Source organism: Falco naumanni, chromosome 1 (assembly GCF_017639655.2).
Source record: "Falco naumanni isolate bFalNau1 chromosome 1, bFalNau1.pat, whole genome shotgun sequence".
NCBI lineage: Eukaryota > Metazoa > Chordata > Aves > Falconiformes > Falconidae > Falco > Falco naumanni.
In genome coordinates, this window is record NC_054054.1 from 43,947,248 (window position 1) to 43,967,203 (window position 19,956).

Here is a 19,956-nt window from a genome sequence, read left to right on the forward strand (position 1 = left end):
AACAGGAAGATGGGCACTGAATTTCTGTGGCTTGCTTTGCTTTCCTCTCTCATACTTGCCCCAGTGCAGGTGATGAGGTGAAGATGAGTATGCTGCTTGGAATTGAGGTACTATCTGAAGAAAGAAGGGAGGTGAGCTCTCTAAACCGCACGGGTTATGGAGGCAGTCCCTCAGCTGTTAACCAAGAGGGAAGAAGGGATAATTCTTATGCTGTTAGAACTGGTTTTGTATAAATGCATTTTCCTGTTTTACAGGCTTAAAATTGTTAAAAGTTGCAATCTCTTAAATCCGTCTCTTAAAAAGTTGTTTGATTCGAATCCTTCTGGGGATTACTGTACTGTGGTGTGACACTACGACTAGCACTTAAACCAGCGGAGCCTCTGCAGTTTATGGTAAGGCAAAAGTGGATTACCAAGCTTGTCTTCCTTGTGCTCTTGGATAACTCTGCTAGATACTGGCTTGTCTGGTTGAAGGCAGAATGCTGCAGTGAGTAGTTGGTCAGACAGGGAACTTAGTGAGTTTAAACAGAGGACAGTTAAGTGAGTCCTCTTCCCTTGGATTTCCCTGTTAACTGTTGCCTGTCCCTCAGCTCCCTTTCCCCCATAGCTCTCGGGGCTGACACACAGTTCCTTCTCCTCTTTTATCAAAATTAACTGGGTGGCAGAAGCAAGAATCCTGCCCCATCCACCTTTGTGCCCACTGGACCTAGGTGCTTCCCCCCAAGTAAGGGCAGGATTGTGTAGTTATTTTCCTTACCACTTCCACGTTGGTGGTGGTGTCTTAGAAGCTGGGTGACCTAACCCACTCCATGAACTTGACGGGAGTAACACTGTGCAACCCCCTGTCAGGGCTGTTTCTTCTACCAGGTTCTTGAGAGAGAACTTCTGACCCTTGTACCAGTGCCTGCTGTAGCTGAGCTGCTCCAGGCAGTAGCTACTTGCTTTTTGCTACGCCTCTGAGGACAGTCCTCTGCTGTCTTGGAAGTAGAAGAGCAGAAGGACTCAGGACTTTCAGTAACGCCCCTCCTTTTTTTATTTAGTGAAGAAAGCGACATTCTTCACCCCTCAAGTGTTTCAGTCCAGTAGTTTAGCATCAAATGTTAGCCTGGATATCTTTCTGCTGCATTTGCTCTGCTTCCCAGGCTGGAGAAGCCTTGCCCAGTCCCAGGTATGTGATTGAGCACTCGGAAAAAGCTGTTCTAGGAACCATCCTTGTCGCGTTTCAAGTCCATAGAAGATCAGTCTAAGAGCAGGCTCCGATCGCAGTGATTCTCCCATGCAAACTAGCATGAGACCCTGCCAGAAGAGTACTGGGGGAAGCGATGGCTGTTGTCTCAGCGGTCACCGGCCCTTGGATGACTCTGCTACAGAAAAGCTGTGGTCCTGGGGGCTCCGCTCTTGCTTTTACTCACTGTTATAATGCTGTAGAGACGTTTGGGAGCAGTAATGCCTTTTCATTCATCCCTCAGTGCGGTACTCCATGGCCCTCCTGCAGGGAGCCACTGGTGCTTGAAGTCCAGGCAAGCATTCAGGAGTGGTAAAAGTGGTCATTCCCTTTTGGTTTTTTTGGTTGTTTGGTTTTTTTTTAAATGGCTGTGTGGCCCAGCAGTACTCTGTAGCTACGCTTACAGCATCAAGGTGTAGACATCACGGTGCACAACACACAGGTAAGTGATAACCCTCTTCAGATCCCCTCTTTGGCTGGTGTCGGTCACCTGTAGCCCCTTTTTAACCCCCTGGGCACTCAGTGCTCTCGGTGTTACGGCAAGTCGTGCTTATCTCCTGGGGTCTGCCACATAGGATATTCCCTTCCAGAGTTAATGAGGAAACTCACAGATAATTCACAGAAAGCCACTGAAAGATCTGAACCTCTCAATATTTCAGAAGCAAGTGAGCTGAACCCTGAGCAACAGCCCAGACTGCAGGGTGGTGCCTTTGCAAAGAAGTGACCTCTGCTCTTTGACCACATCCCTCCTAATTCCCCTATGCTGACACACAGGGAGTTATTAAAACTGGTCAAATTCGTAACGTGGCTGCAAGATGACAGCTACAGTGGCTTGATGAGAAAGAAATACTGTTCCACATTATGCTGCAGATCACCAGGATGTACACAAAGTTCACATTATCACACTGACTTTTTTTTTTTTTTTCCCCCAGCGTGAAGGTTGAATTTTTCTTAGGAAATGCTCATTAAAAAAATAATTACCCAGGAAGGAATTAGCTCCATTAGTTATAATGAATTGCCCCTAAAATATTCAAGTTCCTTGTTCGTAGAACGGTGGAAGATGAGGAAATGCATCTTTGTTGTATGCCCCCAGCTGTAATATTCCAGCCCCTCCTTCCCACATTTTCCTACCTGTTATTTTTCCATGAGGATGTTTTCTGGCACTTTCTGTACCACCACCTCCAGCAAGTGATTCTGAATCCCTGTTACTTGGGTTTGCCCTTCAGGGCACCGTTGGGCACTGGCACTGTAATGCTGTATTCTAGGTCTGGAGCAGTCTTGGAGAACGTGGCTATGGAAACCATGTCTTCTCCAATATCCACCTGAGACCTGTGCCTGCAAATGAGCAGCTTTTTCAGGGCCCGTTGGAAGTCCCGGTTCAGGAAAGCATAGAGCATTGGGTTGATGGTGGAGTTGCAATAACCTAACCAAGTGATGATCTTGAAGGTGTCGACTAAGACAGTGCTGGTGGAGTCAGTGCCTCTGGCAGCCAGCCAAACGTTTAGGACAAAGTACGGCAGCCAGCACAGCACAAAAACTGAAATGATGATGCTAATGGTTCGCGTGGCCTTGTTCTCCAGCTGCAGATGGTTCTGCCGCTTGCTGTTAGGGTGGTAGTGGATCTCCAGCGTCTGAGACATGATACGAGTGGCCTTGAGCCGTGAAGCTCGGTAGATGAAGAAATACATGCTGCACATGACCATGAAGGGAACAAAAAATGCCAGAGCAGAAGCCACGATGGCAAAAATCCAGTTGGTGACAAAGATGCATTCTCTGCCTGCATCGAAGTCCACGCCGGGGATCTCATTCCAGCCTTGCATGACAGGAAGAAAGGAAATGAGGGAAGAGTACACCCAGACCGTGCAGGTCATCACGATGCATCTGCAAAAGGAAAGAGACAGGGAGGGGAGAGAGGGTCTGAGTAATTTTAAATTGAGAACATCCAATACGATTCAATCCCCATGGTAACCTGTGTGGGATATCACTGCTCAGCAGTCCTGCAGGGCCTGGAGAAGGAAAAAGCTGGGGTACAACAAGTCCATGCATGAGTGTCTGTAATGATGGGGTAATTGGGTCTGTGGGGTCAGAATTGGGGTCAGCATAAGGGATGCTCAGAACTGGCTGAAAAAAGAGGAAAGATTTTCCAGAGGATTTTTGTGAATATTTAAGACAACAGCATGTAGATTTTTCTGTTTGGTTTCAGCTTTAATATCTGGTCGTGGCCTTATCCTCTGAGGAGCAATAGGGGTGGAGCTGGTGGACATGAGACCCTCAGCACCACTGCAGCACTTGCCCCATGGCACGGCGTGCTGCACAGCCTCCTTTTGGCGACTGCCTGTGCTCCGCAGATCATACGCAGCAAGAGTTACGGTGGGGAACACATCCCCAAAAGAGCCTGAACTCACCTCATAAGGCACCCCGCAGCTGCAGCGTCCTCTCTGCCCACCCTCAGACAACTTTGCCACCCTGCAGCCCTCACTGCAACATTTCACACGAAACCTTGACAGGGCTTGGAAACTCAGCCTGTTTTCTCTGAATTTCCCCCATAAATATCGCTACAGAAAACACTGTCAGTTTAAGAGGGGGAAGGCTACTGCTACATGCAGTCTTCTAGGTGTCATTTCCCCTAGTCCTTGGGGAAATTCCCATGAAATGCCTGCAAAGCACAGCAGTTGTAAGCACAAGTCAGCCCACATCACTGGTTTCTACCTCATTTTGCAACCCATCCTTAGCTCAAAAAAGTGCTTTCCCAGGAGCCCCGTCACACCAGCTCAGCTGCATTCTCCTCCTGCACCTCATTCAAAATTTGCTGCAAAGTTTTAAATGGTGCAAAGACCCTTTTGCCACATCGCTCTGCTTTTGCGTAGCCACTGTCTATAGCTCATTTGGTCCTGCGTCAATATAGGCCATGGCCAAGTGAAAATTTGGAAAGCCCCAAAGTGATGAGGAGCAGCTCCACTCACCTGCCACGGGACATCCTTCTGGAATAGTGGTATGGGGTCACCACGGAGCAGTACCTGTCCAGGCTGATAAAGCACAAGGTGACAATGGACGCAGTACAGAACATGACATCAAAGGAGATCCAGACTTTGCAGAACAGCTTCCCGAACAACCACATCCCCGTCACCTCGTAAATGATACTGTAAGAGAAAACGTGGGGGAGCAGTCAAAGCTAGAAGGGCTGATTTCATGCTCAGACTCTGCTGGGATGATGGCATATTTTAACACGGAGGTACTAGAGATGGGCGTGCAGCTTAAGCAGCAGGGATTCATCCTCAAAGTGCAGAATAACTCACAGGTGAGGCACAGCTGAAGAAAACCAAACCCATGCTCTTGCCTGCACTCTAAGTGGGTGCTTTGAGAGAGGTGCTTGGCGCCCAGAGCTCCCCAAATTCACATCTGTGCAGCTTTGTTGATCACAGCTTTTTCCAGCGCCCTAATCAGCACAGACTTTTATCATTGACCCTCGATTCCTGGGGTATGGAGGATGCTCTGTCCTCCAAGAAACTCACTTTTCATCTGGTCTTGTGCTTCAAAACAAGAGGATTTCAACTCTTGGGGCAGGGGGGAAGTCCTATTCTGTGCAGCTTGTACATTATGTAGCTCACAAGTGCCTCAGCCAGGTAAACACACCAGCAAAAAGCAGGCATTATGCCAAAATTATTTCTAACAAAGTCAGGAGTGGCCCATAAGAAGTGAGCAGCAAAGGAAGGAACAAAGGGCAGCTGTAGGAAGGCTGATGCATGTTTCTATAGCATTCAATTAGATGCCATTCACTTCCCCTTTCTTTCCCCTGCTTTCTGAAACTCCTGGGGTACTGCTGAAATAACCATTGTGTGTGAATTTGATGTGAAAGGCTGAGTAATTACCTATCCTGCAAAGCTTTAATTATCCTGTAACTGCACAGCTTGCTGGTCAAATAGAGTGAAAGGGGGGCTGCTGCGCTGCAGCGCGCTCAGGTGGGCTCAGCCCTGCAGCAAGGGCAGGAAGAGTCAGCTTGATGCCAGAGGAGTTAGAAACCAGCGCCTTCTCTGCATCTTATTAACAACAATTCATTAAAATGACTTGTGAAGGTTTTTCTAAAGCATGACAGCCGCTGTAGGTGGGCACAGCACAGCCGAAGGGCCCCAGCCCTTGGCAGCTTTTTGTTATGTGGGATGCTACCCAGAAATTCAAGTAACCATTAATACAGGGCAGAACCTGTCCCTTTCACCACGGTGGCCTCCGCACAGGCAGCGTGGAGGGTCCTACTGCACACGTGGAAAGGTTTCATGGCTCTTTTTAAGGTGGGGAACTGAGACATATAGAAGTCGAAGCCCATGTCCAGTAACGGACTTGAGTGCCTTGTGGCCACTCCTCAGAAGCCCTTCTTATCCTCAGAGATGCTGCAAAGCCTGTGGTGTGAGGACCATGGCCTTCCAGAAGTAGACCACGCTGCTGTCATGAACATCCCCGACCACAGATCCCAGCTCTCACCAGCACACATCTGGTAGGATGCGCCTGACCTAGCAGCTGTTCTTACAGCACAGGGTAGTGGATACCTGTTCCCTGATGTAAAAGGTCTCTGCTGCTTAGAAACGATGCTGGTTCAAAAGGAATAATAAAAGCCCAAAGAAACGCACAGTATGAGCAGAAACAAAGTCACCTCTGTGTTTCACTCATGCTTGCAAAAGAAGAGTAGCTGAAAATATTCAGCCTGAAAACAACTGGGCTGGCTGGAGTACCCAGACAGGGTAAGCACAGCTGAACCACTCCTACCAACAAGCCAAACCAGTAATAACACAGAAGTCTTGCTCTTACAGAATTAAGGCAGCAGGTGACAACCTGGTTTTTCCTTTCTATCACATTTTCCTGAGCCAAACTGGCTCCTAAGATAATTTCTCTTTGGCTTGTGCTAACATGCCAGCTGAGAGGCAAACTGCAATTCAAAAGAACACCATAGATACAAAGCCAAGGTGGTGGGAAAGACGTGAAACAGCTGCTCCATCAGTGGGACCAAGCAATGCTCGATGGAGCTGGCAAGGTCTGTGTCTCACCACATCGCCCACCAAGAGCCAGCAAGGCTTCACACCAGGCAACACCAGGACATTCAGGAGGGACATAAAGCATGCTCTGCTCTTTGCTTCCCTTAAAAAAAAAAAAAAAAATTAAAAAATTAAATAAGACTTCACTCTCCTAGGTGGGCTATTTTCTCTCTGGCTGCATAGAGAAGTCATTTGTGTTTATGGAAATGCTTCCCCTCCTGTAATGCTCTCTACCATCCCTTGATAGGACAAGGGGGAATGGTTTTAAACTAAAAGATAGTAGATTCAGACTAGATATAAGGAAGAATTTTTATATAATGAGGGTGGTGAAACACTGGGTCAGGTTGCCCAGAAAGGTGGGAGATGCCCCATCCCTGGAACCATTCAAGGGCAGGCTGGACAGAGCTCTGAGCAACCTGATCTGGCTAAAGATGTCCCTGCTCGTTGCAGGGGGTTGGACTAGATGGCCTTTAAAGGTCCCTTCCAGCCCAAACCATTCTATGATACGTCCCCTCCCCTCATATTCTTCACAGCTGGGGTCCCCTCCCCATGCCTCTTGTGCCCTTCTGCTTTCTTGTTGGGCATGAGAAACCACATGAAGATTTCCCAACAAAACATATTTTCATCTGCTGCTTCTTATTCCTTCCATGCCCTCCTAGGAACCTGGAAGTAGGAATTGTCCAGTTTCCTTCCCCTTCACGTTCCTAACTGAGCAAAACAGATTGCCAGACTCCCTTTTTCCCCTTGCCAAGGAAGAGGTCTTACTCCAGTCATGGGGGATATGACCAGTCTTACAGGGGAGATTACAGCTGCTGAGACACCCACCTGCCTTTGCTCTTGGCTGCTGCTCCCTCCCATTGCCCAGATGGCAAACACCACCTCAGTAGGTGGGAGGCAGAAGTAACGAGGACACTGGGTAACTAGAAACACCCAAAATCAATTTAGAAGAAAAGGAACCAAGGACTGATGTTGCCAAGCACGTGCAGAGCATGGAGACACCAGAGGAGACATCAAGTGGACAAAAGGGAAAATCAGAGAGGAAGCAGCAATAGAGATCATCAGCTGGAACTCAGTTCAAAGCAGGAATTGTTCAGCTTTTGTCTTCTTTGGGTAAATGGGGTGCTGCTGTTCCCAGGTGAGACTGGGGCGATGGAGAAGGTGATCACCTGGAGGGGTGGCTGGAGTGGGTGGGAGAGCAGGTGGTGCTGTGCACTCCCAGAGAAGAGCCCTTCAGACACCTGGGTTGGACTGGGATAAAACCCTCTCCTTTCTAGGCTTAACAAGAACGTGGAAAAGCAAAAAAAACCCAAACCAAAACAAACAACAATAAAAAAACCCCAAACAACCCAGGGAAATGCCAGGTAGCAAGAAGGTTGCTGCTTTAGGTAATCTTTGGTGGTTGACACACTGTTTTTCTAGGAGGCTGAGATGGTTTGCTGCATTTTATTTCAGTGACCTCGTCCATGCAGTAGGAAATACCAGAGCTTCTCCTCTTGGGAAAGCGGTGCTACTTAGCGGGTGCTACTGTTGACAGAAGCATAGGGATGTTTCTGCATCCCCTCTGGGCAGGACAGGGGTCAAGTCACTACATTCCCACTGACTTCAGTAGGACAGCAGCAGGTTAGACCATCAGGCAACAAAGTTGCAATCCGAGCCCCCAGGGCAGATATTTGTAGCACCAGGTGCAGGGGAGGGACAGGTGAAGAGGGATGGATGATTTCAGAGTCTGAACTTAAAAATTCACCCAGTTTAGAATTCAAATCGACACTAATATTTTTTAAAGGTTATCATTAACTTTTTTTTTTTTTTTCACCTGATACTATAAACTTGTATCTCAGTTTGTAATTGCTTGTTGGGAAAAGATCTTTCGGTACCCAATTCAAAAGTGTGGGCAGCCCTCTGAGAACTGAGGCACAGAACGTGAAAAGAGCTCAGCTGCTTCGTACTGCTTCAGGAACACCAAATAGGGTGCAGGCCCCCCCACTTTACACAAACCTACAGCTGTTTTCCAGCGCAAGACAGCCAGAACCTACAGGTAAACTGGTTTCTGGGTTTGTTCTACTATGTTTTAGCCAGGTAGTGAAGCTCCCATAAATATAAACCTCATGCAGGGAGAACTGCCTTCTAAAGTGCCTCTTCCTCCAGAGGGAGCCTGAATTACCCTACTTATGCTAAAATAAAATATTTACATTTACACAGAGAGAGGGGAGATGGCCTTCCTCCCTGCGTCAGTGCTGCCAGTTATGGATGTGCAATGCAGTCAGGTAACAGGGGCAAAGCAATCCCCCCCGGTGCTGGGAATACCATTTGTTATCCCGCTGCAGACTGCAGTAGTCTGCTTATGCAGGCACAAGATTTACTTTGCAAGGTCACCAGCCGTCCCCACAAACTCCACTGGTATGTTGTCTGAACCAGAAGAAGCAATCAAATTTCTGTGTCTCACCAAGCGTGTGAAGGATAACATCTCTGCAACAGCCTTTCGGGTTCAGTATGATGATGAACTCATCCATTTTCATACGCTAATAAGGAACCTTTTTCCTTCTCCCTCCCACTAGCAGAAAATAAAAGCTAAGGTTAAAGAAGTAAAATCAAAAGCACAGAATTTAACTCCACCGATTTCAATCATCATTCTTGACTAAGGAAAATGAAGGGAAAATGTACTCCGTGATTCACTCCACCTTAGAAACACCAGCAGGATCAACACCATCATTGCACCTAATGCTGACACAGTAGGGGCCATCCTCATCTCACATTCCCCAAACACTCAGAGCACGTCAAATCAACCAGCAACCATGCTGGCCCATGTGCAACGCAGAGCTAGTCCTGGAAGAGGGGACTCGTGGCACTGGAGCCACCTGAAAAGCTGGGTACGGAGCTCAGGCCAGGGTCCCTATGCAGCCCACAGGAAAAAGTACCCTTGGGAAGTCTCTCTCCATCAAAAAGGGGACCCATTGTAAAGAGCAGGGAAACTGAGGCACAGAAGTACGTATAACCACCGACCCACAGTTAAGCTCCTGGGAAAGCCCAGCCCTACGCACGGTGTGTGACCTCCCAGCCAGCCCTGCTCAAGGAGCAGCCACTGAGCCAGAAGAAACGCCCCCGCATGCACACACTGCCGTCTGCTCTCACCTTACCAGAACTTCTTACCTAAAGGGCATGACCAGACAAGCGACAAGGAAGTCCGCCGTGGCTAAGGACATTATAAACATATAGGTGACAGTGCGCAGCCTCTTTTCCACCACTGGGCAGATGAAGACTACTGTATTTCCCAGGAGCGTGATCAAGTCAATGAGGGTCAGTATCAGCCCGATGACCACCTCCTGGAGGCCGATCCCTGCTGAGTTGCCCCTGCCTTTCACAAAGGAGGAGGCAGCAGAGGAGAAATTAGAGAGCCAAGTTTCATTTTGGTCCAGCAGCATCTTCCCACCATTAAAATCTGAAAGACAGGAAAAGGGAAAAAAAAAATAAATAAAGCCCTTAATGCACATGAATTCTAGGTCTATGGAAGTACAAAAATAATGTTTATGCTTCATTTACTTCAGGAAAAATCCACACACCCTGTCGAGTCTGTGCCATCACTGTCCCATGGTTAACAGTCCATTAGAAGTGTCTGAAATCCTGAGGGTACAGTTCAATGCACAGCGCTGGCTGAAGACCTTCATGGCAATTAAAAGGCCTCCTGTGAACAAAAATCCATCACCAGGTGAAGCATGATAAAACAAACAAACAAAAACCAAAAGAAAAAAAAAAAAAAGTACTGAGAATGGAGGGAGGACAAGCAAACAACTCAAGTCTGAAACAAAGCAGCTCTACTAAATCCCACTGAATAGCATACCACGGCCACAAAATATGGGGCTTGGAACCAGATGATCTTTAAGGTCCCTTCATCCCAAACCATTCTATAATTCCATGATTTCATATTCTCATTATCACCTTTGCCACCCACCGACCAGGGGAGGCTGCTTGCCCAGGCTGGCTGCTTTTGTAACCCCCCTGTTCAGTACATGCTCTGTCCTGGGTTCTCCAGGTACTGTTTTTAGGCTCTGAAGAACTTTTTCCTTCCATTCTGGGTAACTGTCCTACAGGCTGACTGGCCGTGCAGAGCTGCCAGCAACCATGCAGGGTGCTTAATGCAAGTGAGCCAGTAACCGAGATCCCTCAGCTGCAGCAGTGACCACAGACTCGTGTCTCCTTCTGTGCCCAGCTGGGAGCGGAGGCTCCCAGATCCCTAACAGGGGACTTTTCAGTTGAGGAAATTTGTGTGCTTGTGTTCACAGCTCAGTTCCCAAACTTTGACGGAGTGGTGTCACAGGTACCTGGGAAAGGTGGGAATGATGCACTGTAAAAATTCCAGCAGTTCAAAATTCACTGGTGTGGCTAATGGGAACAGAAAGACAAAACTTGTGGGGAAAAGAAAATTATAGAAATACTTCCAGACATCAGATTGTGATGTTTGAATACTACCACTTCTCCTGTGACTGGGCTGTGCTTCCACAGTACCCTCAGGTCAATCCCACATCTGCAAGGGCATTGTTACGGAGCATGGCATGAGAACAGGCCAGGATAAATGTCTGTGTAGTCCTCACAGTGACCAACCAAACTTTGCCTTAGGAGGATTATAACAAGGCAGCAATTAGCAAAATATCCCCAACAGCTGCCTTTCCTTCCAGCAGCCTATGATCCAGAATTACCTCTGAAGATGGTTTCAGGGACTTCTAAATCATGAAGTTGTCCTGCTTCCCCTTTGGCCCATGTAAACTTTTAGCATCCATGACCTCCTATAGCAATGATTTCCACAGCTCAGCCATGCACTGTGCAAAGAAACCCCTCTTTTTCCCAGCTTTGAGCCTGTCACCAGCTAGTTTCATTTGATGCCCTCTGGTCCTTGTGTTGGAAAAGACACCACACAAGCAATCCCCATCCGCTCTCTTAATGTCACTGGTGGGCTCTTTAACCTCTGTCACATCCCCTAGCCCCCTCATCATGTCTTGGGCAGGCTGAGCAGCCTTTGCAGCTTGCTTGTTCCTCATACAGAGGCAACTGAGGACAGCTGGCCATCCCTCCTCTTCTTCTGAGCCTCCAAGATGGACCAAAACTGCAAACGCTTTCCAAGAAGTAAATGCACTGTGGATTTACCTAAGGGCATAATGATGTTCTCTGTGGTGTCCTGCTTCCCTTTCGTAACAACCCCCACCGTGGTTTGCTGCTTTGATTGGCACTTAGCACTGAGCTGGCCTTCCCACAGAACTGCCTGTCCCACTCTAGGATCTCATTCCTGTGCAGTAACAACTCAGAGCCCGCTGCTTCAGGTAGAAAGATTGGATGAAATGAGGAAATTAGATTCTCTCCATCTCCCTCAAACTCCATCACTTCACAGTTGAACTTCTTCCATTTTAATGCTCACTGAGCCTCATAAAACCTTTTCTGCAATGCTTTAAGCCAGGCCTTTTCCTTTATGCTCTGATTAAACCTTGTTTCACCTGCAAATACCACTGCTTCACAATCCACAATTTTTCCAGTTAGAGGTTTATCAAACCCCATGTATCCCAGCCCCTACCCCTGTAAAGAGCATCGCCGACCTCTCTTCCACACGGTAACTCACCGTGCACTTCCCACCCTGTATTTCACCTTTTAGACAAGTATTTATTCACACAATTAACTTCCTCCTTAACTCAGGACTATTAAGCTTCCTTAAAAGCCCCCACCATGAGGGACCATTCCAAAAAACTTTCAGAAATCCAAGCAGACTACACCTACTAGGTGCTTCTCATCCACGTACTTGCTGACTTCTTCCAAGCACTCCCGTAAGATTGTGAGGCTGGGCTGCCTTTTGTAAAAGCAGTACTGACCTTTTCCTTGGATGTAATCGTGTTTTACCTCCACCTACTCATCCTTCAAAATTCTCAGCTCCCTCCACTGGCTCCTATTTACTTGCTGGATTTAGTGGTTTCCTTTCTTTCAAGTTAAAAAATAAAATTTTTTAAAAAATCAAGAAATAACTAAAGCTGTCCAGAAAAAATTAAGAAACCAACTCCATCCTCTGCCCCTCTTCACTGGGGCTGGGACCGGCTGACTGAGACCAGAAGCTCTCTTGCTCCTCCTGCATTGAGAGCAAGCAGGTTTGTTGGACACAGAGCTCCGCGGCTAGTCCCTGAGCAGGCACTGCTGAAACTCTACAGGGTGTCTTAAGTACATCAGTCAGTGAAAATGTTCTTTGGACATTTTACATCCTGACAACAACCCATAAAAATAAAATAAAAAGATCCTGTTTCCAGCTCTCACGTTACTGACAGGGAAGAAGATAATCTGTGCCATTCCTTCTCACAAGCCCAGTAAGGGTGTCATCAAACCAGATGGGCTCCTGTGGAATCGGTTGGTTTCAGTGCAGCCACACTTTCTGGAAGAGGAATTGTTCAGCCCGTTCTCCTCCCTACATGGTCCACACAGATGGCACGGTGACTCCTGGCTGGTAAAACCACGCGGTGACAATGCGTGGCTGCACAGCCAGCCAGGTTGCAGAAGTTGCCACTGCCAGGTCCATTACATGGTCCACATCCGTCTTCCAGCTCATCTGGTCATCTGCCACTTCCCATACCTGCTGGGAGATGTTAGTGTCCTCACACCTCTGGGTCTGGAAGGTCTGGAAACAGTCCTCTGATTTCTACCTCAAGTTGACCCCTAACCAGTTTAAACACACAGACACCACCCAGTCAGCCCTATGTTCTCCCGCAAAAGCATGCAGCACTAAGATAGGCTCCCAAGGCATGAACAGCAAAAATCAGATTGAATGAAAAATCAGTGGTTTAATGAAAAATCAATGTCAAATGTTAAGGTTTTAAAATATCACATCTTAAGGTTTAAAAAAAAAAAATCAAAATTTTGTCTGTGGCTTGAGTAATCATAGATGAGAATGTTGGATTCGTTATTTAGGTTGTTATCGATGTCACAGTGAAACAAGAAGGTTTAGAAGTCACATGTTCCTTCTCCTGCAAGCAACGACTCTGCTCACACGGTTAAGTATGTATCACTGTTAGTACAGCTCTAACAGCTCTAATTAAAGCAGATCATTACTGGCACAACTTTTCTCTGGTACTGATCTGGGAACACACGCTGCACTCGAACTAAGCAGAATTGGGACACAGCTGTTAGAGTGCACCTTTGCAAGCTCTCTGCTCAAGCACCACTTTAGCCACCAGCCTGGTTAAAAGGTCTTCTCCAGCAAGAAGCTCACAGCAGGTTGCTTAACGCAGGATACATGTAGGAGTGTAACACGGTGAGGCACAAATACAGGCAATAGATGTGCCCACACTCATAAAACATTAGAGAAACACTCTCTTGTTCATACTATTTTTCGGTCAACACAAAGACAGGCTGAGGGGCTGGAGATGAGACCCTTTGTTTGACATCCATGATTTCTCGAGCAACAAAAGGGAGGAATGATGGATACTTGAAACTTTAGATTTGAACCCTGAACTCTAATTCACACAGGCATCAGGGTCCTGCTACTCCTGGCTTCTTTTCAAGGATCCCCAGGCAGAGAGTTCCCTGGAAGCTCCTCCACATCTCTGTCACAGACAAGCACCCAGGCTTGATGTCTCTCATCCTTTCTGCCTCTGACTGGGCAGCCAGCAGGTTAACTCTTGCTAAGAAGTGCTGCTCCTCAACCATCTGGAGAATTATTAATACAGGAAAGTTGGGGTGATACAGTCTTAACACCTCTATAGAAATCTCTGGGACAAACCAAAACATGCCATCCTTCCCAAGGATGCACTTCCACAACTTACACATTGGAGCTTTTAAATTCTCCTATAAGCTGCCACAGCTCATGGTTCCGCTGCTGATACAGCAGTATCTAACATCAGTCTTTCAGGCTTCCCTGTAAGGAGCCCTCTTAAATCAATGGGATAAATGCCCAGTTGTAATGTGATGTGGGATCATCCCAGGTTTCCTGGGGATCTCAGACGCCTTAGGGTTTGCATTGTTCTTATTTGGACACGACCATTTTGTTTCCCTTTGAAACTGATGGGCTAGATTCTGCTGTCAGTCCACTTGAGTGAAGCAACTCCATCCTTTCAGCAGTTTTCCTTTAACATAAAGTTTGACCTATTTTTTTTCAGCAGACAAATCCCAGGTAAAAGCTTAATTTCATCACTTCTAGATGACATCTTTTGATGGCAGGGGAGGAAAGAAACCCTCTGCCATCTAAAGACTGACTGTACTTTAAAATCTTAGAGGAATTATGAAAACTGGAAATGTATTTGCTGCCAGACTTTGCTCCTCTGCTAAATCAGCATATGGCAGCATGCAACTGTACCTGCCCAGAGACCTCAAACCACATTTCCCTCTTCTCCTCTGCCACAAGCTGAGACTTCAGCAGCTCAGTAATTTGCATTGTTCTGCAAGGCTGGTGTGTGGTGATAAAGGAGGAGGAACGTCCCTGGGGATGCTTCCACTGTAAAACATGCATTCAAGGAGGCCACACAGCAAGTGAGCCTTTGCACTGACTTTCCTTTTGTCTCTCTTCCTTTATCCAACTTTCCCATTTGAAGGGCAGTGTTTCTCAGGGCACAAATTATTTCCTTCCACCCACAAACCAGCGCAGAACAACTCCTCCAGCCTCTCCAACAGCTAACCAGCTCCATGTCTGGAAAGCCAACAAAACACAAGATCCTTACCTTCAAAAGTGATGCTGCATGCAGCCAGATGGCTGGAAGCAGCACCGCTGAGCCCGGTGTGTGTGGCTTTTCCTAGCAGCAGGGTACAAGGGAGTCACACCAGCTCACGGGGCTGCCAGATCCCACCCCACAGAGCTGCTCCCAGCCCGGCTGTGCGTGGGGCTGATGATTTCTGCCCCAACACAGGATGTCGAACCCACACCTGTGAGACAGCATGGTGGTTTGCCTTTGAGATCTCCGCACACCCCCCCCCATCAGAAGTTCATGCTCTTCCACAGCAAAAGTAAGTCTACTGCAACCACTTTGAGTAGAGATTGAAGCACGCTCCCTGCAGTAAAACTCAAGGCAGAGTTAAATGTGGGGGTGCCCACTGGCGTTTGTAAGGGGAGCAACTGAGACAGGGTACCAAACCTCAGTCCCCGGGGAGCAAAACCTCCCAGCCCCTGGGGTGCAAACCCTCAGCCTCAGGTTGCTAAATCCCACCCCTGGGGGAGGGGTAAAAACCCCAGCCCCCGAGAGGGCAAAACCCCAACGATGCTGGAAAGCACATCTCCCCCTGCACCAGCCTGGGGCCGAGAGACTCGGTCCGGGGAGGGGCTGGGGGGTCCCGCCCGGGAAGGGGGTCTGTCCTGGAGGTGGGAAGGAGGTGGGGGGGAGCCCTGCCAGAGGGGGAGGCAGTGTTTGGGGGGGGGGGGGGGGGGGGGTGTCCCTTCGGGCTGGGGGAACAAGACCTGCCTGGGGGGAGCCTGCTGAAGAGGGGTCGTCCCCCGCAGCAGCAAGCAGTGGCAGTCCTGCCCTCGGGAAGCCCTGCCCGGGGAGGGGGTCGCAGGACCTGCCCGGGGATGGGGAGGGGGACGGCCGGCGGTGGCACTTACCGGCAGCCGGAGCCGGCAGCTGGGGGAGCTGCTCCTGCGCTCCGCTCCTGAGCTCCGCTGCTGCGCTCCTCCGCCTCCCTCCTGCGCTGCGCTCCGCTCCGCTCCTGCGCTCCTCCGCCTCCCTCCTGCGCTGCGCTCCGCTCCTGCGCTCCTCCGCCTCCCTCCTGCGCTGCGCTCCGCTCCTGCGCTCCTCCGCCCCGCACCTGCGCTGCGCTCCGCCCCGCTCCCAGCCGGGCGCGTTTCACCCCTGCGGGCGCCGCGGCCCCTGGTGGAAACGGTGCTTTTTCCTGCGCGCAAAGCGGTTCTGCCGCACGCGCAGCGGCTGCGCAGGCACGGCCGCCGCGCAACTGGATAAAAAATTAAAAAAAAAAAAAAAAAAGGCGTAAACGGGACGCTCTATGGCTAATAGCAAAGAGGAGCTGTGTTCATAAACAGAACCAAACTGCTAAAAACGCCCAGACGCTAAGGAACCTGCCAGCCTTGGTGGTGGTGAGATATCACCTGCCTCGCCTGGCTGGGGAGGCTGAGTCGGGCTCGGTGTGACAGGATGGTGGCTGTCGGGTCTTGAAGCAGAGCTGGCCAGGTTGGAAACCGGGCACTGGGTGGTTTAGGCATGTCCCTGGGGAAAATGGCTAAATTGGCTGCTTGGAAAGGAGAGTTCCTCCTCCCAGCCGCAGGTCTGGGCTTGAAGGAGTGACTGGCACCTCTCGGACTCCCCAGGGAGCTGGCTCAGCTCAATTGTCGGCAAGAAATTAACTTGGTACCAAAAGGCATAAAAATCTGGTTCTTTGAGTGTTTGGGTGAGTGTCACACATGAAGCTGGGAGTGTGTAAACCTTGGCCATAACTCTTGTTCTAAACCAGCCCCCCAGACCACACTCAAATGCATCAACTCTTCACACCTGCTTACTGTCACCAAAAAGTCCACCTCCTTTCCCACTTGTTTTCCAAAGAGAGCTGCTAAGGGTTTGGACTGTGGCTTCACCCATTACCAAAATTGCCCTTGGTGAATTTTTCATTGAGTCTGGAGAGAACACCGCTGGGGCAGGGTTGGTGTGAAAAAAAAAATAATAAAAGAAACCCAGATTTATTCTCCTTTCCCTGGAATAGCTCAGGTCTTGGTTGGCAGTTGACCTTCCAGGTTTCAAACTTGTGTTTGACATTAACAATCAAACTGTGGTGGATGAACATGTTTGGAACATTTTGTGCCATAGTTATTGCTTCAGAAATAGCAGATTACCCTTTAAAAATAATAACATCTACTTTAAATTATGCTTTTCCACTCCAGGAATGAGAAGAAAGAAAGGAAAGAAAGGGAGGAAGGAGGGAAGGAATTTATATCATACCTCTGTATTTTCCTTTAATAAGGATAACATATTTTCTATAAAGGTGGAGAAATAAGTAATGGGTGGATCAGAGTATTTTGTGAATCTAGATTTCATTATTTTAGTCAAATTTCTGTGTGTTTCTGAAAAAGTCAGTTTTCTGACTTGACATTATTGTTTTTGAAGTTATCTTCTAATTTACACTTAATTTTTTAAAAGGCTTTTATAAAACTTGAAATTTGAGTAAAGTATTTTATTTCTCACCAGAAAGAACATTTTTAAAACCTGAAGTAAAGCTTTCATGTACTGTTCGCCAATCCTCTTTACAAGCTGAGCTCTTGAAGCCACTTTCTGACCTCCTTCGTCACGCCATTAGTGCCACTGAGCCAGACAGGAGCACCTGACCAAGGAAGACAAGCAAAGAGAAAGAAGTCACAATAAAACTAATTTCTGGATTTAGTATTTTATTAAAGAGCTTGTACGAAATTCTGTTATTTCTCCAGTGCTGACAACCAAACATCAACAAATAGAATTAAATTATATATATGTATATAATATATAAATTATATATTCTATTCCATTCTATTATATTCTATTCTGTTCTATTCTATTATATGTATAATACTATAATTTATGTTATATCATACCATATTAAGTTACATATTATTTTTATAATTTTTTTCATACATAATATATAAAAAAATTACAGAAAAAAAGAAAAGCCTTATCATTTTAAATAATGGCTAATTTATTTTATTTTATTTTATTTTATTTTATTTTTAGGAAACCTTCCTACAGCACGCTTTTTCATAGAATCACAGAATCACAGGATAGTTTGGGCTGGAAGGGACCTTTAAAAAGGCCACCTAGTCCAACCCCCTGCAATGAGCAGGGACATCTTTAGCCAGATCAGGTTGCTCAGAGCCCCATCCAGCCTGACCTTGAATGTTTCCAAGGATGGGGCATCTACCACCTCTCTGGGCAACCGGTGCCAGTGTTTCACCACTGTTACTGTCCTTGTCCTATCACAACAGGCCCTACTAAAATGTACCTCTCCCTCTTTCTTATAAGCCCCCTTCAGGCACTGGAAGGTGGCTATATGGTCTCCCCGGAGCCTTCTCTTCTCCAGGCTGAACAACACCAGCTCTCTCAGCCGGTCTTCATAGAAGAGCTGCCCCAGCCCTCTGAGCATCTTCACAGCCCTGCTCTGGACTTGCTCCAACAGGTCCATGTCCTTCATACGTTGGAGGCCCCAGAGCTGGACACAGTGCTGCAGGGAGGGTCTCACCAGAGTGGAGCAGAGGGGGGAAATCACCTCCCCTGACCTGCTGGCCACCCTTCTTGCGATGCAGCCCAGGATACAGTTTGCTTCTGGGCTATAAGCACACATTGCTGGGTCATGTCCAGCTTTTCATCCATCACCCCCTCCAAGTTCTCCTTGGCAGGGCTGCCCTCAATCCTCTCATTCCCCACCCGGTATCCATAGCAGGGGTTGCCCTGACCTGAGTGCAGGACCTTGCACTTAGCCTTTTTGAACCCTTCTTTTTCTCCTCCTCTATTTCCCTTGAATTTATTGTGCAAAAATGGTTCTCACACACACAGCCCAAAAGACGTCACCTGTGTCCCTACACCAGAGCTGGTGGCCCGTGGCCCTCCGGGGGTGGTGGCCATTGTCCGTGGTGCCGGGCACCGCGCCGCCTCGCTCCCATCGCCTGTCCCCTGCCTCATGTAACCTGGGCAGGATTCCCACCCCAATAATGGCGACATACAGAGTAGAGAATAATAGTAAAGGCCTGCAGATCTTCAAGATCCCCAAAAACTGACAAAGAAGATCGATAATGAAGAACACAAGAAGAATAATAAGAAGAAAGAGTTTTGGGCAAAGTACTGCGAATGCTGTGTCAACCACTTGTATCAACATAATCTGTGATCAACGTTACCTGTCAGCATGTCACAAGCCATCAAAAAACCCCCATGGCACAATTTAATATCTATTGGAGTTTCTAGGATATTGTCAATCAGGAATTTCTAGGATGTTGTCTCATGGGTTGCTGGGAGTTTGTTTTCACGTTATATGCAAAGCTGTCTGTAAAGGGAAAGGGAAAAATAGAATTTAATAGATTTTCGGTTGCAACAGGAAATGTACATTCCGGAGTCTTTCACATATCACGAGCAGCTTGATAGAAAATCTGAACACTGGTACGGCTGTGTTCATGCAGGCACCGAGGTACAACCGAAGGTAGAATGCAACAAATCTTCTTAAACTGCCATACAAAAGGGTATAGGGTGTGGAATACTCATACTCCGGGTATGCTTTGAGGCTTCATTTACACTTGGTACCCACTTGGAAACCATTGTTAAAATCCCTGGGAATGAGGGAAGGATCTCAGATGAATGTGTTACATTTCCAAGTGAAAGGACACCAGAAAACATTTTCCTTGGTGGTCTTTAGACATCAAGGCTTCAACAGTGGGAATACTGCCATAGCATACTATAACCCTATCACACAAGGAGGTTTGCCCGATGCACAGAGGATAATGAATAAAAAAGGCTTGTAAATCACATAGTGTTGGGTAAATAGGCCTATAGGAGTGGCAGGTTTGGTTTTGGCTTTTCCTTTGTCTTTTGAGGGGAAGCCTGTCCCTTGTTCAGCACCTTTCTTAGGGCAGCCGCATGAAAAATAGAAGGAAGAAAGGAGCATTTGCTTTTCCTATCAGTTTTGATTTTGCCAGGTGTGAAACTGTACAAACAGTTGTCTCTACTGTTAAATAACTCTGCTGATTGACAAGGTTTCTGAACAGAAGCCACCAAAGACGTGTGCTAACCACTGCTTT

The 19,956-nt window shown here is 47.6% G+C and overlaps 1 protein-coding gene across 1 annotated transcript; it reads right to left on the minus strand.

The window, feature by feature from the left end:
• Positions 1-2,429: 2,429 nt before the first annotated feature.
• On the minus strand, positions 2,430-9,824 carry LOC121087132 (octopamine receptor-like). Its single transcript, XM_040591817.1, has 4 exons — positions 9,806-9,824; positions 9,396-9,684; positions 4,188-4,364; positions 2,430-3,105 (listed from the first exon to the last, which is right to left on the minus strand). Exons 1-4 carry the CDS (start codon positions 9,822-9,824, stop codon positions 2,430-2,432), a joined length of 1,161 nt encoding a protein of 386 aa, XP_040447751.1.
• Between the last annotated feature and the right edge of the window lie 10,132 nt (positions 9,825-19,956).

Excerpts from the sequence above, each read along its gene's own strand:
- LOC121087132 (XM_040591817.1), bottom strand. Across the intron at positions 4,365-9,395 it reads TGTCTGGTCATGCCCTTTAG|TATCATTTACGAGGTGACGG; the intron begins GTAAGAAGTTCT and ends TTTCTCTTACAG. Across the intron at positions 3,106-4,187 it reads AGAAGGATGTCCCGTGGCAG|ATGCATCGTGATGACCTGCA; the intron begins GTGAGTGGAGCT and ends TTCCTTTTGCAG.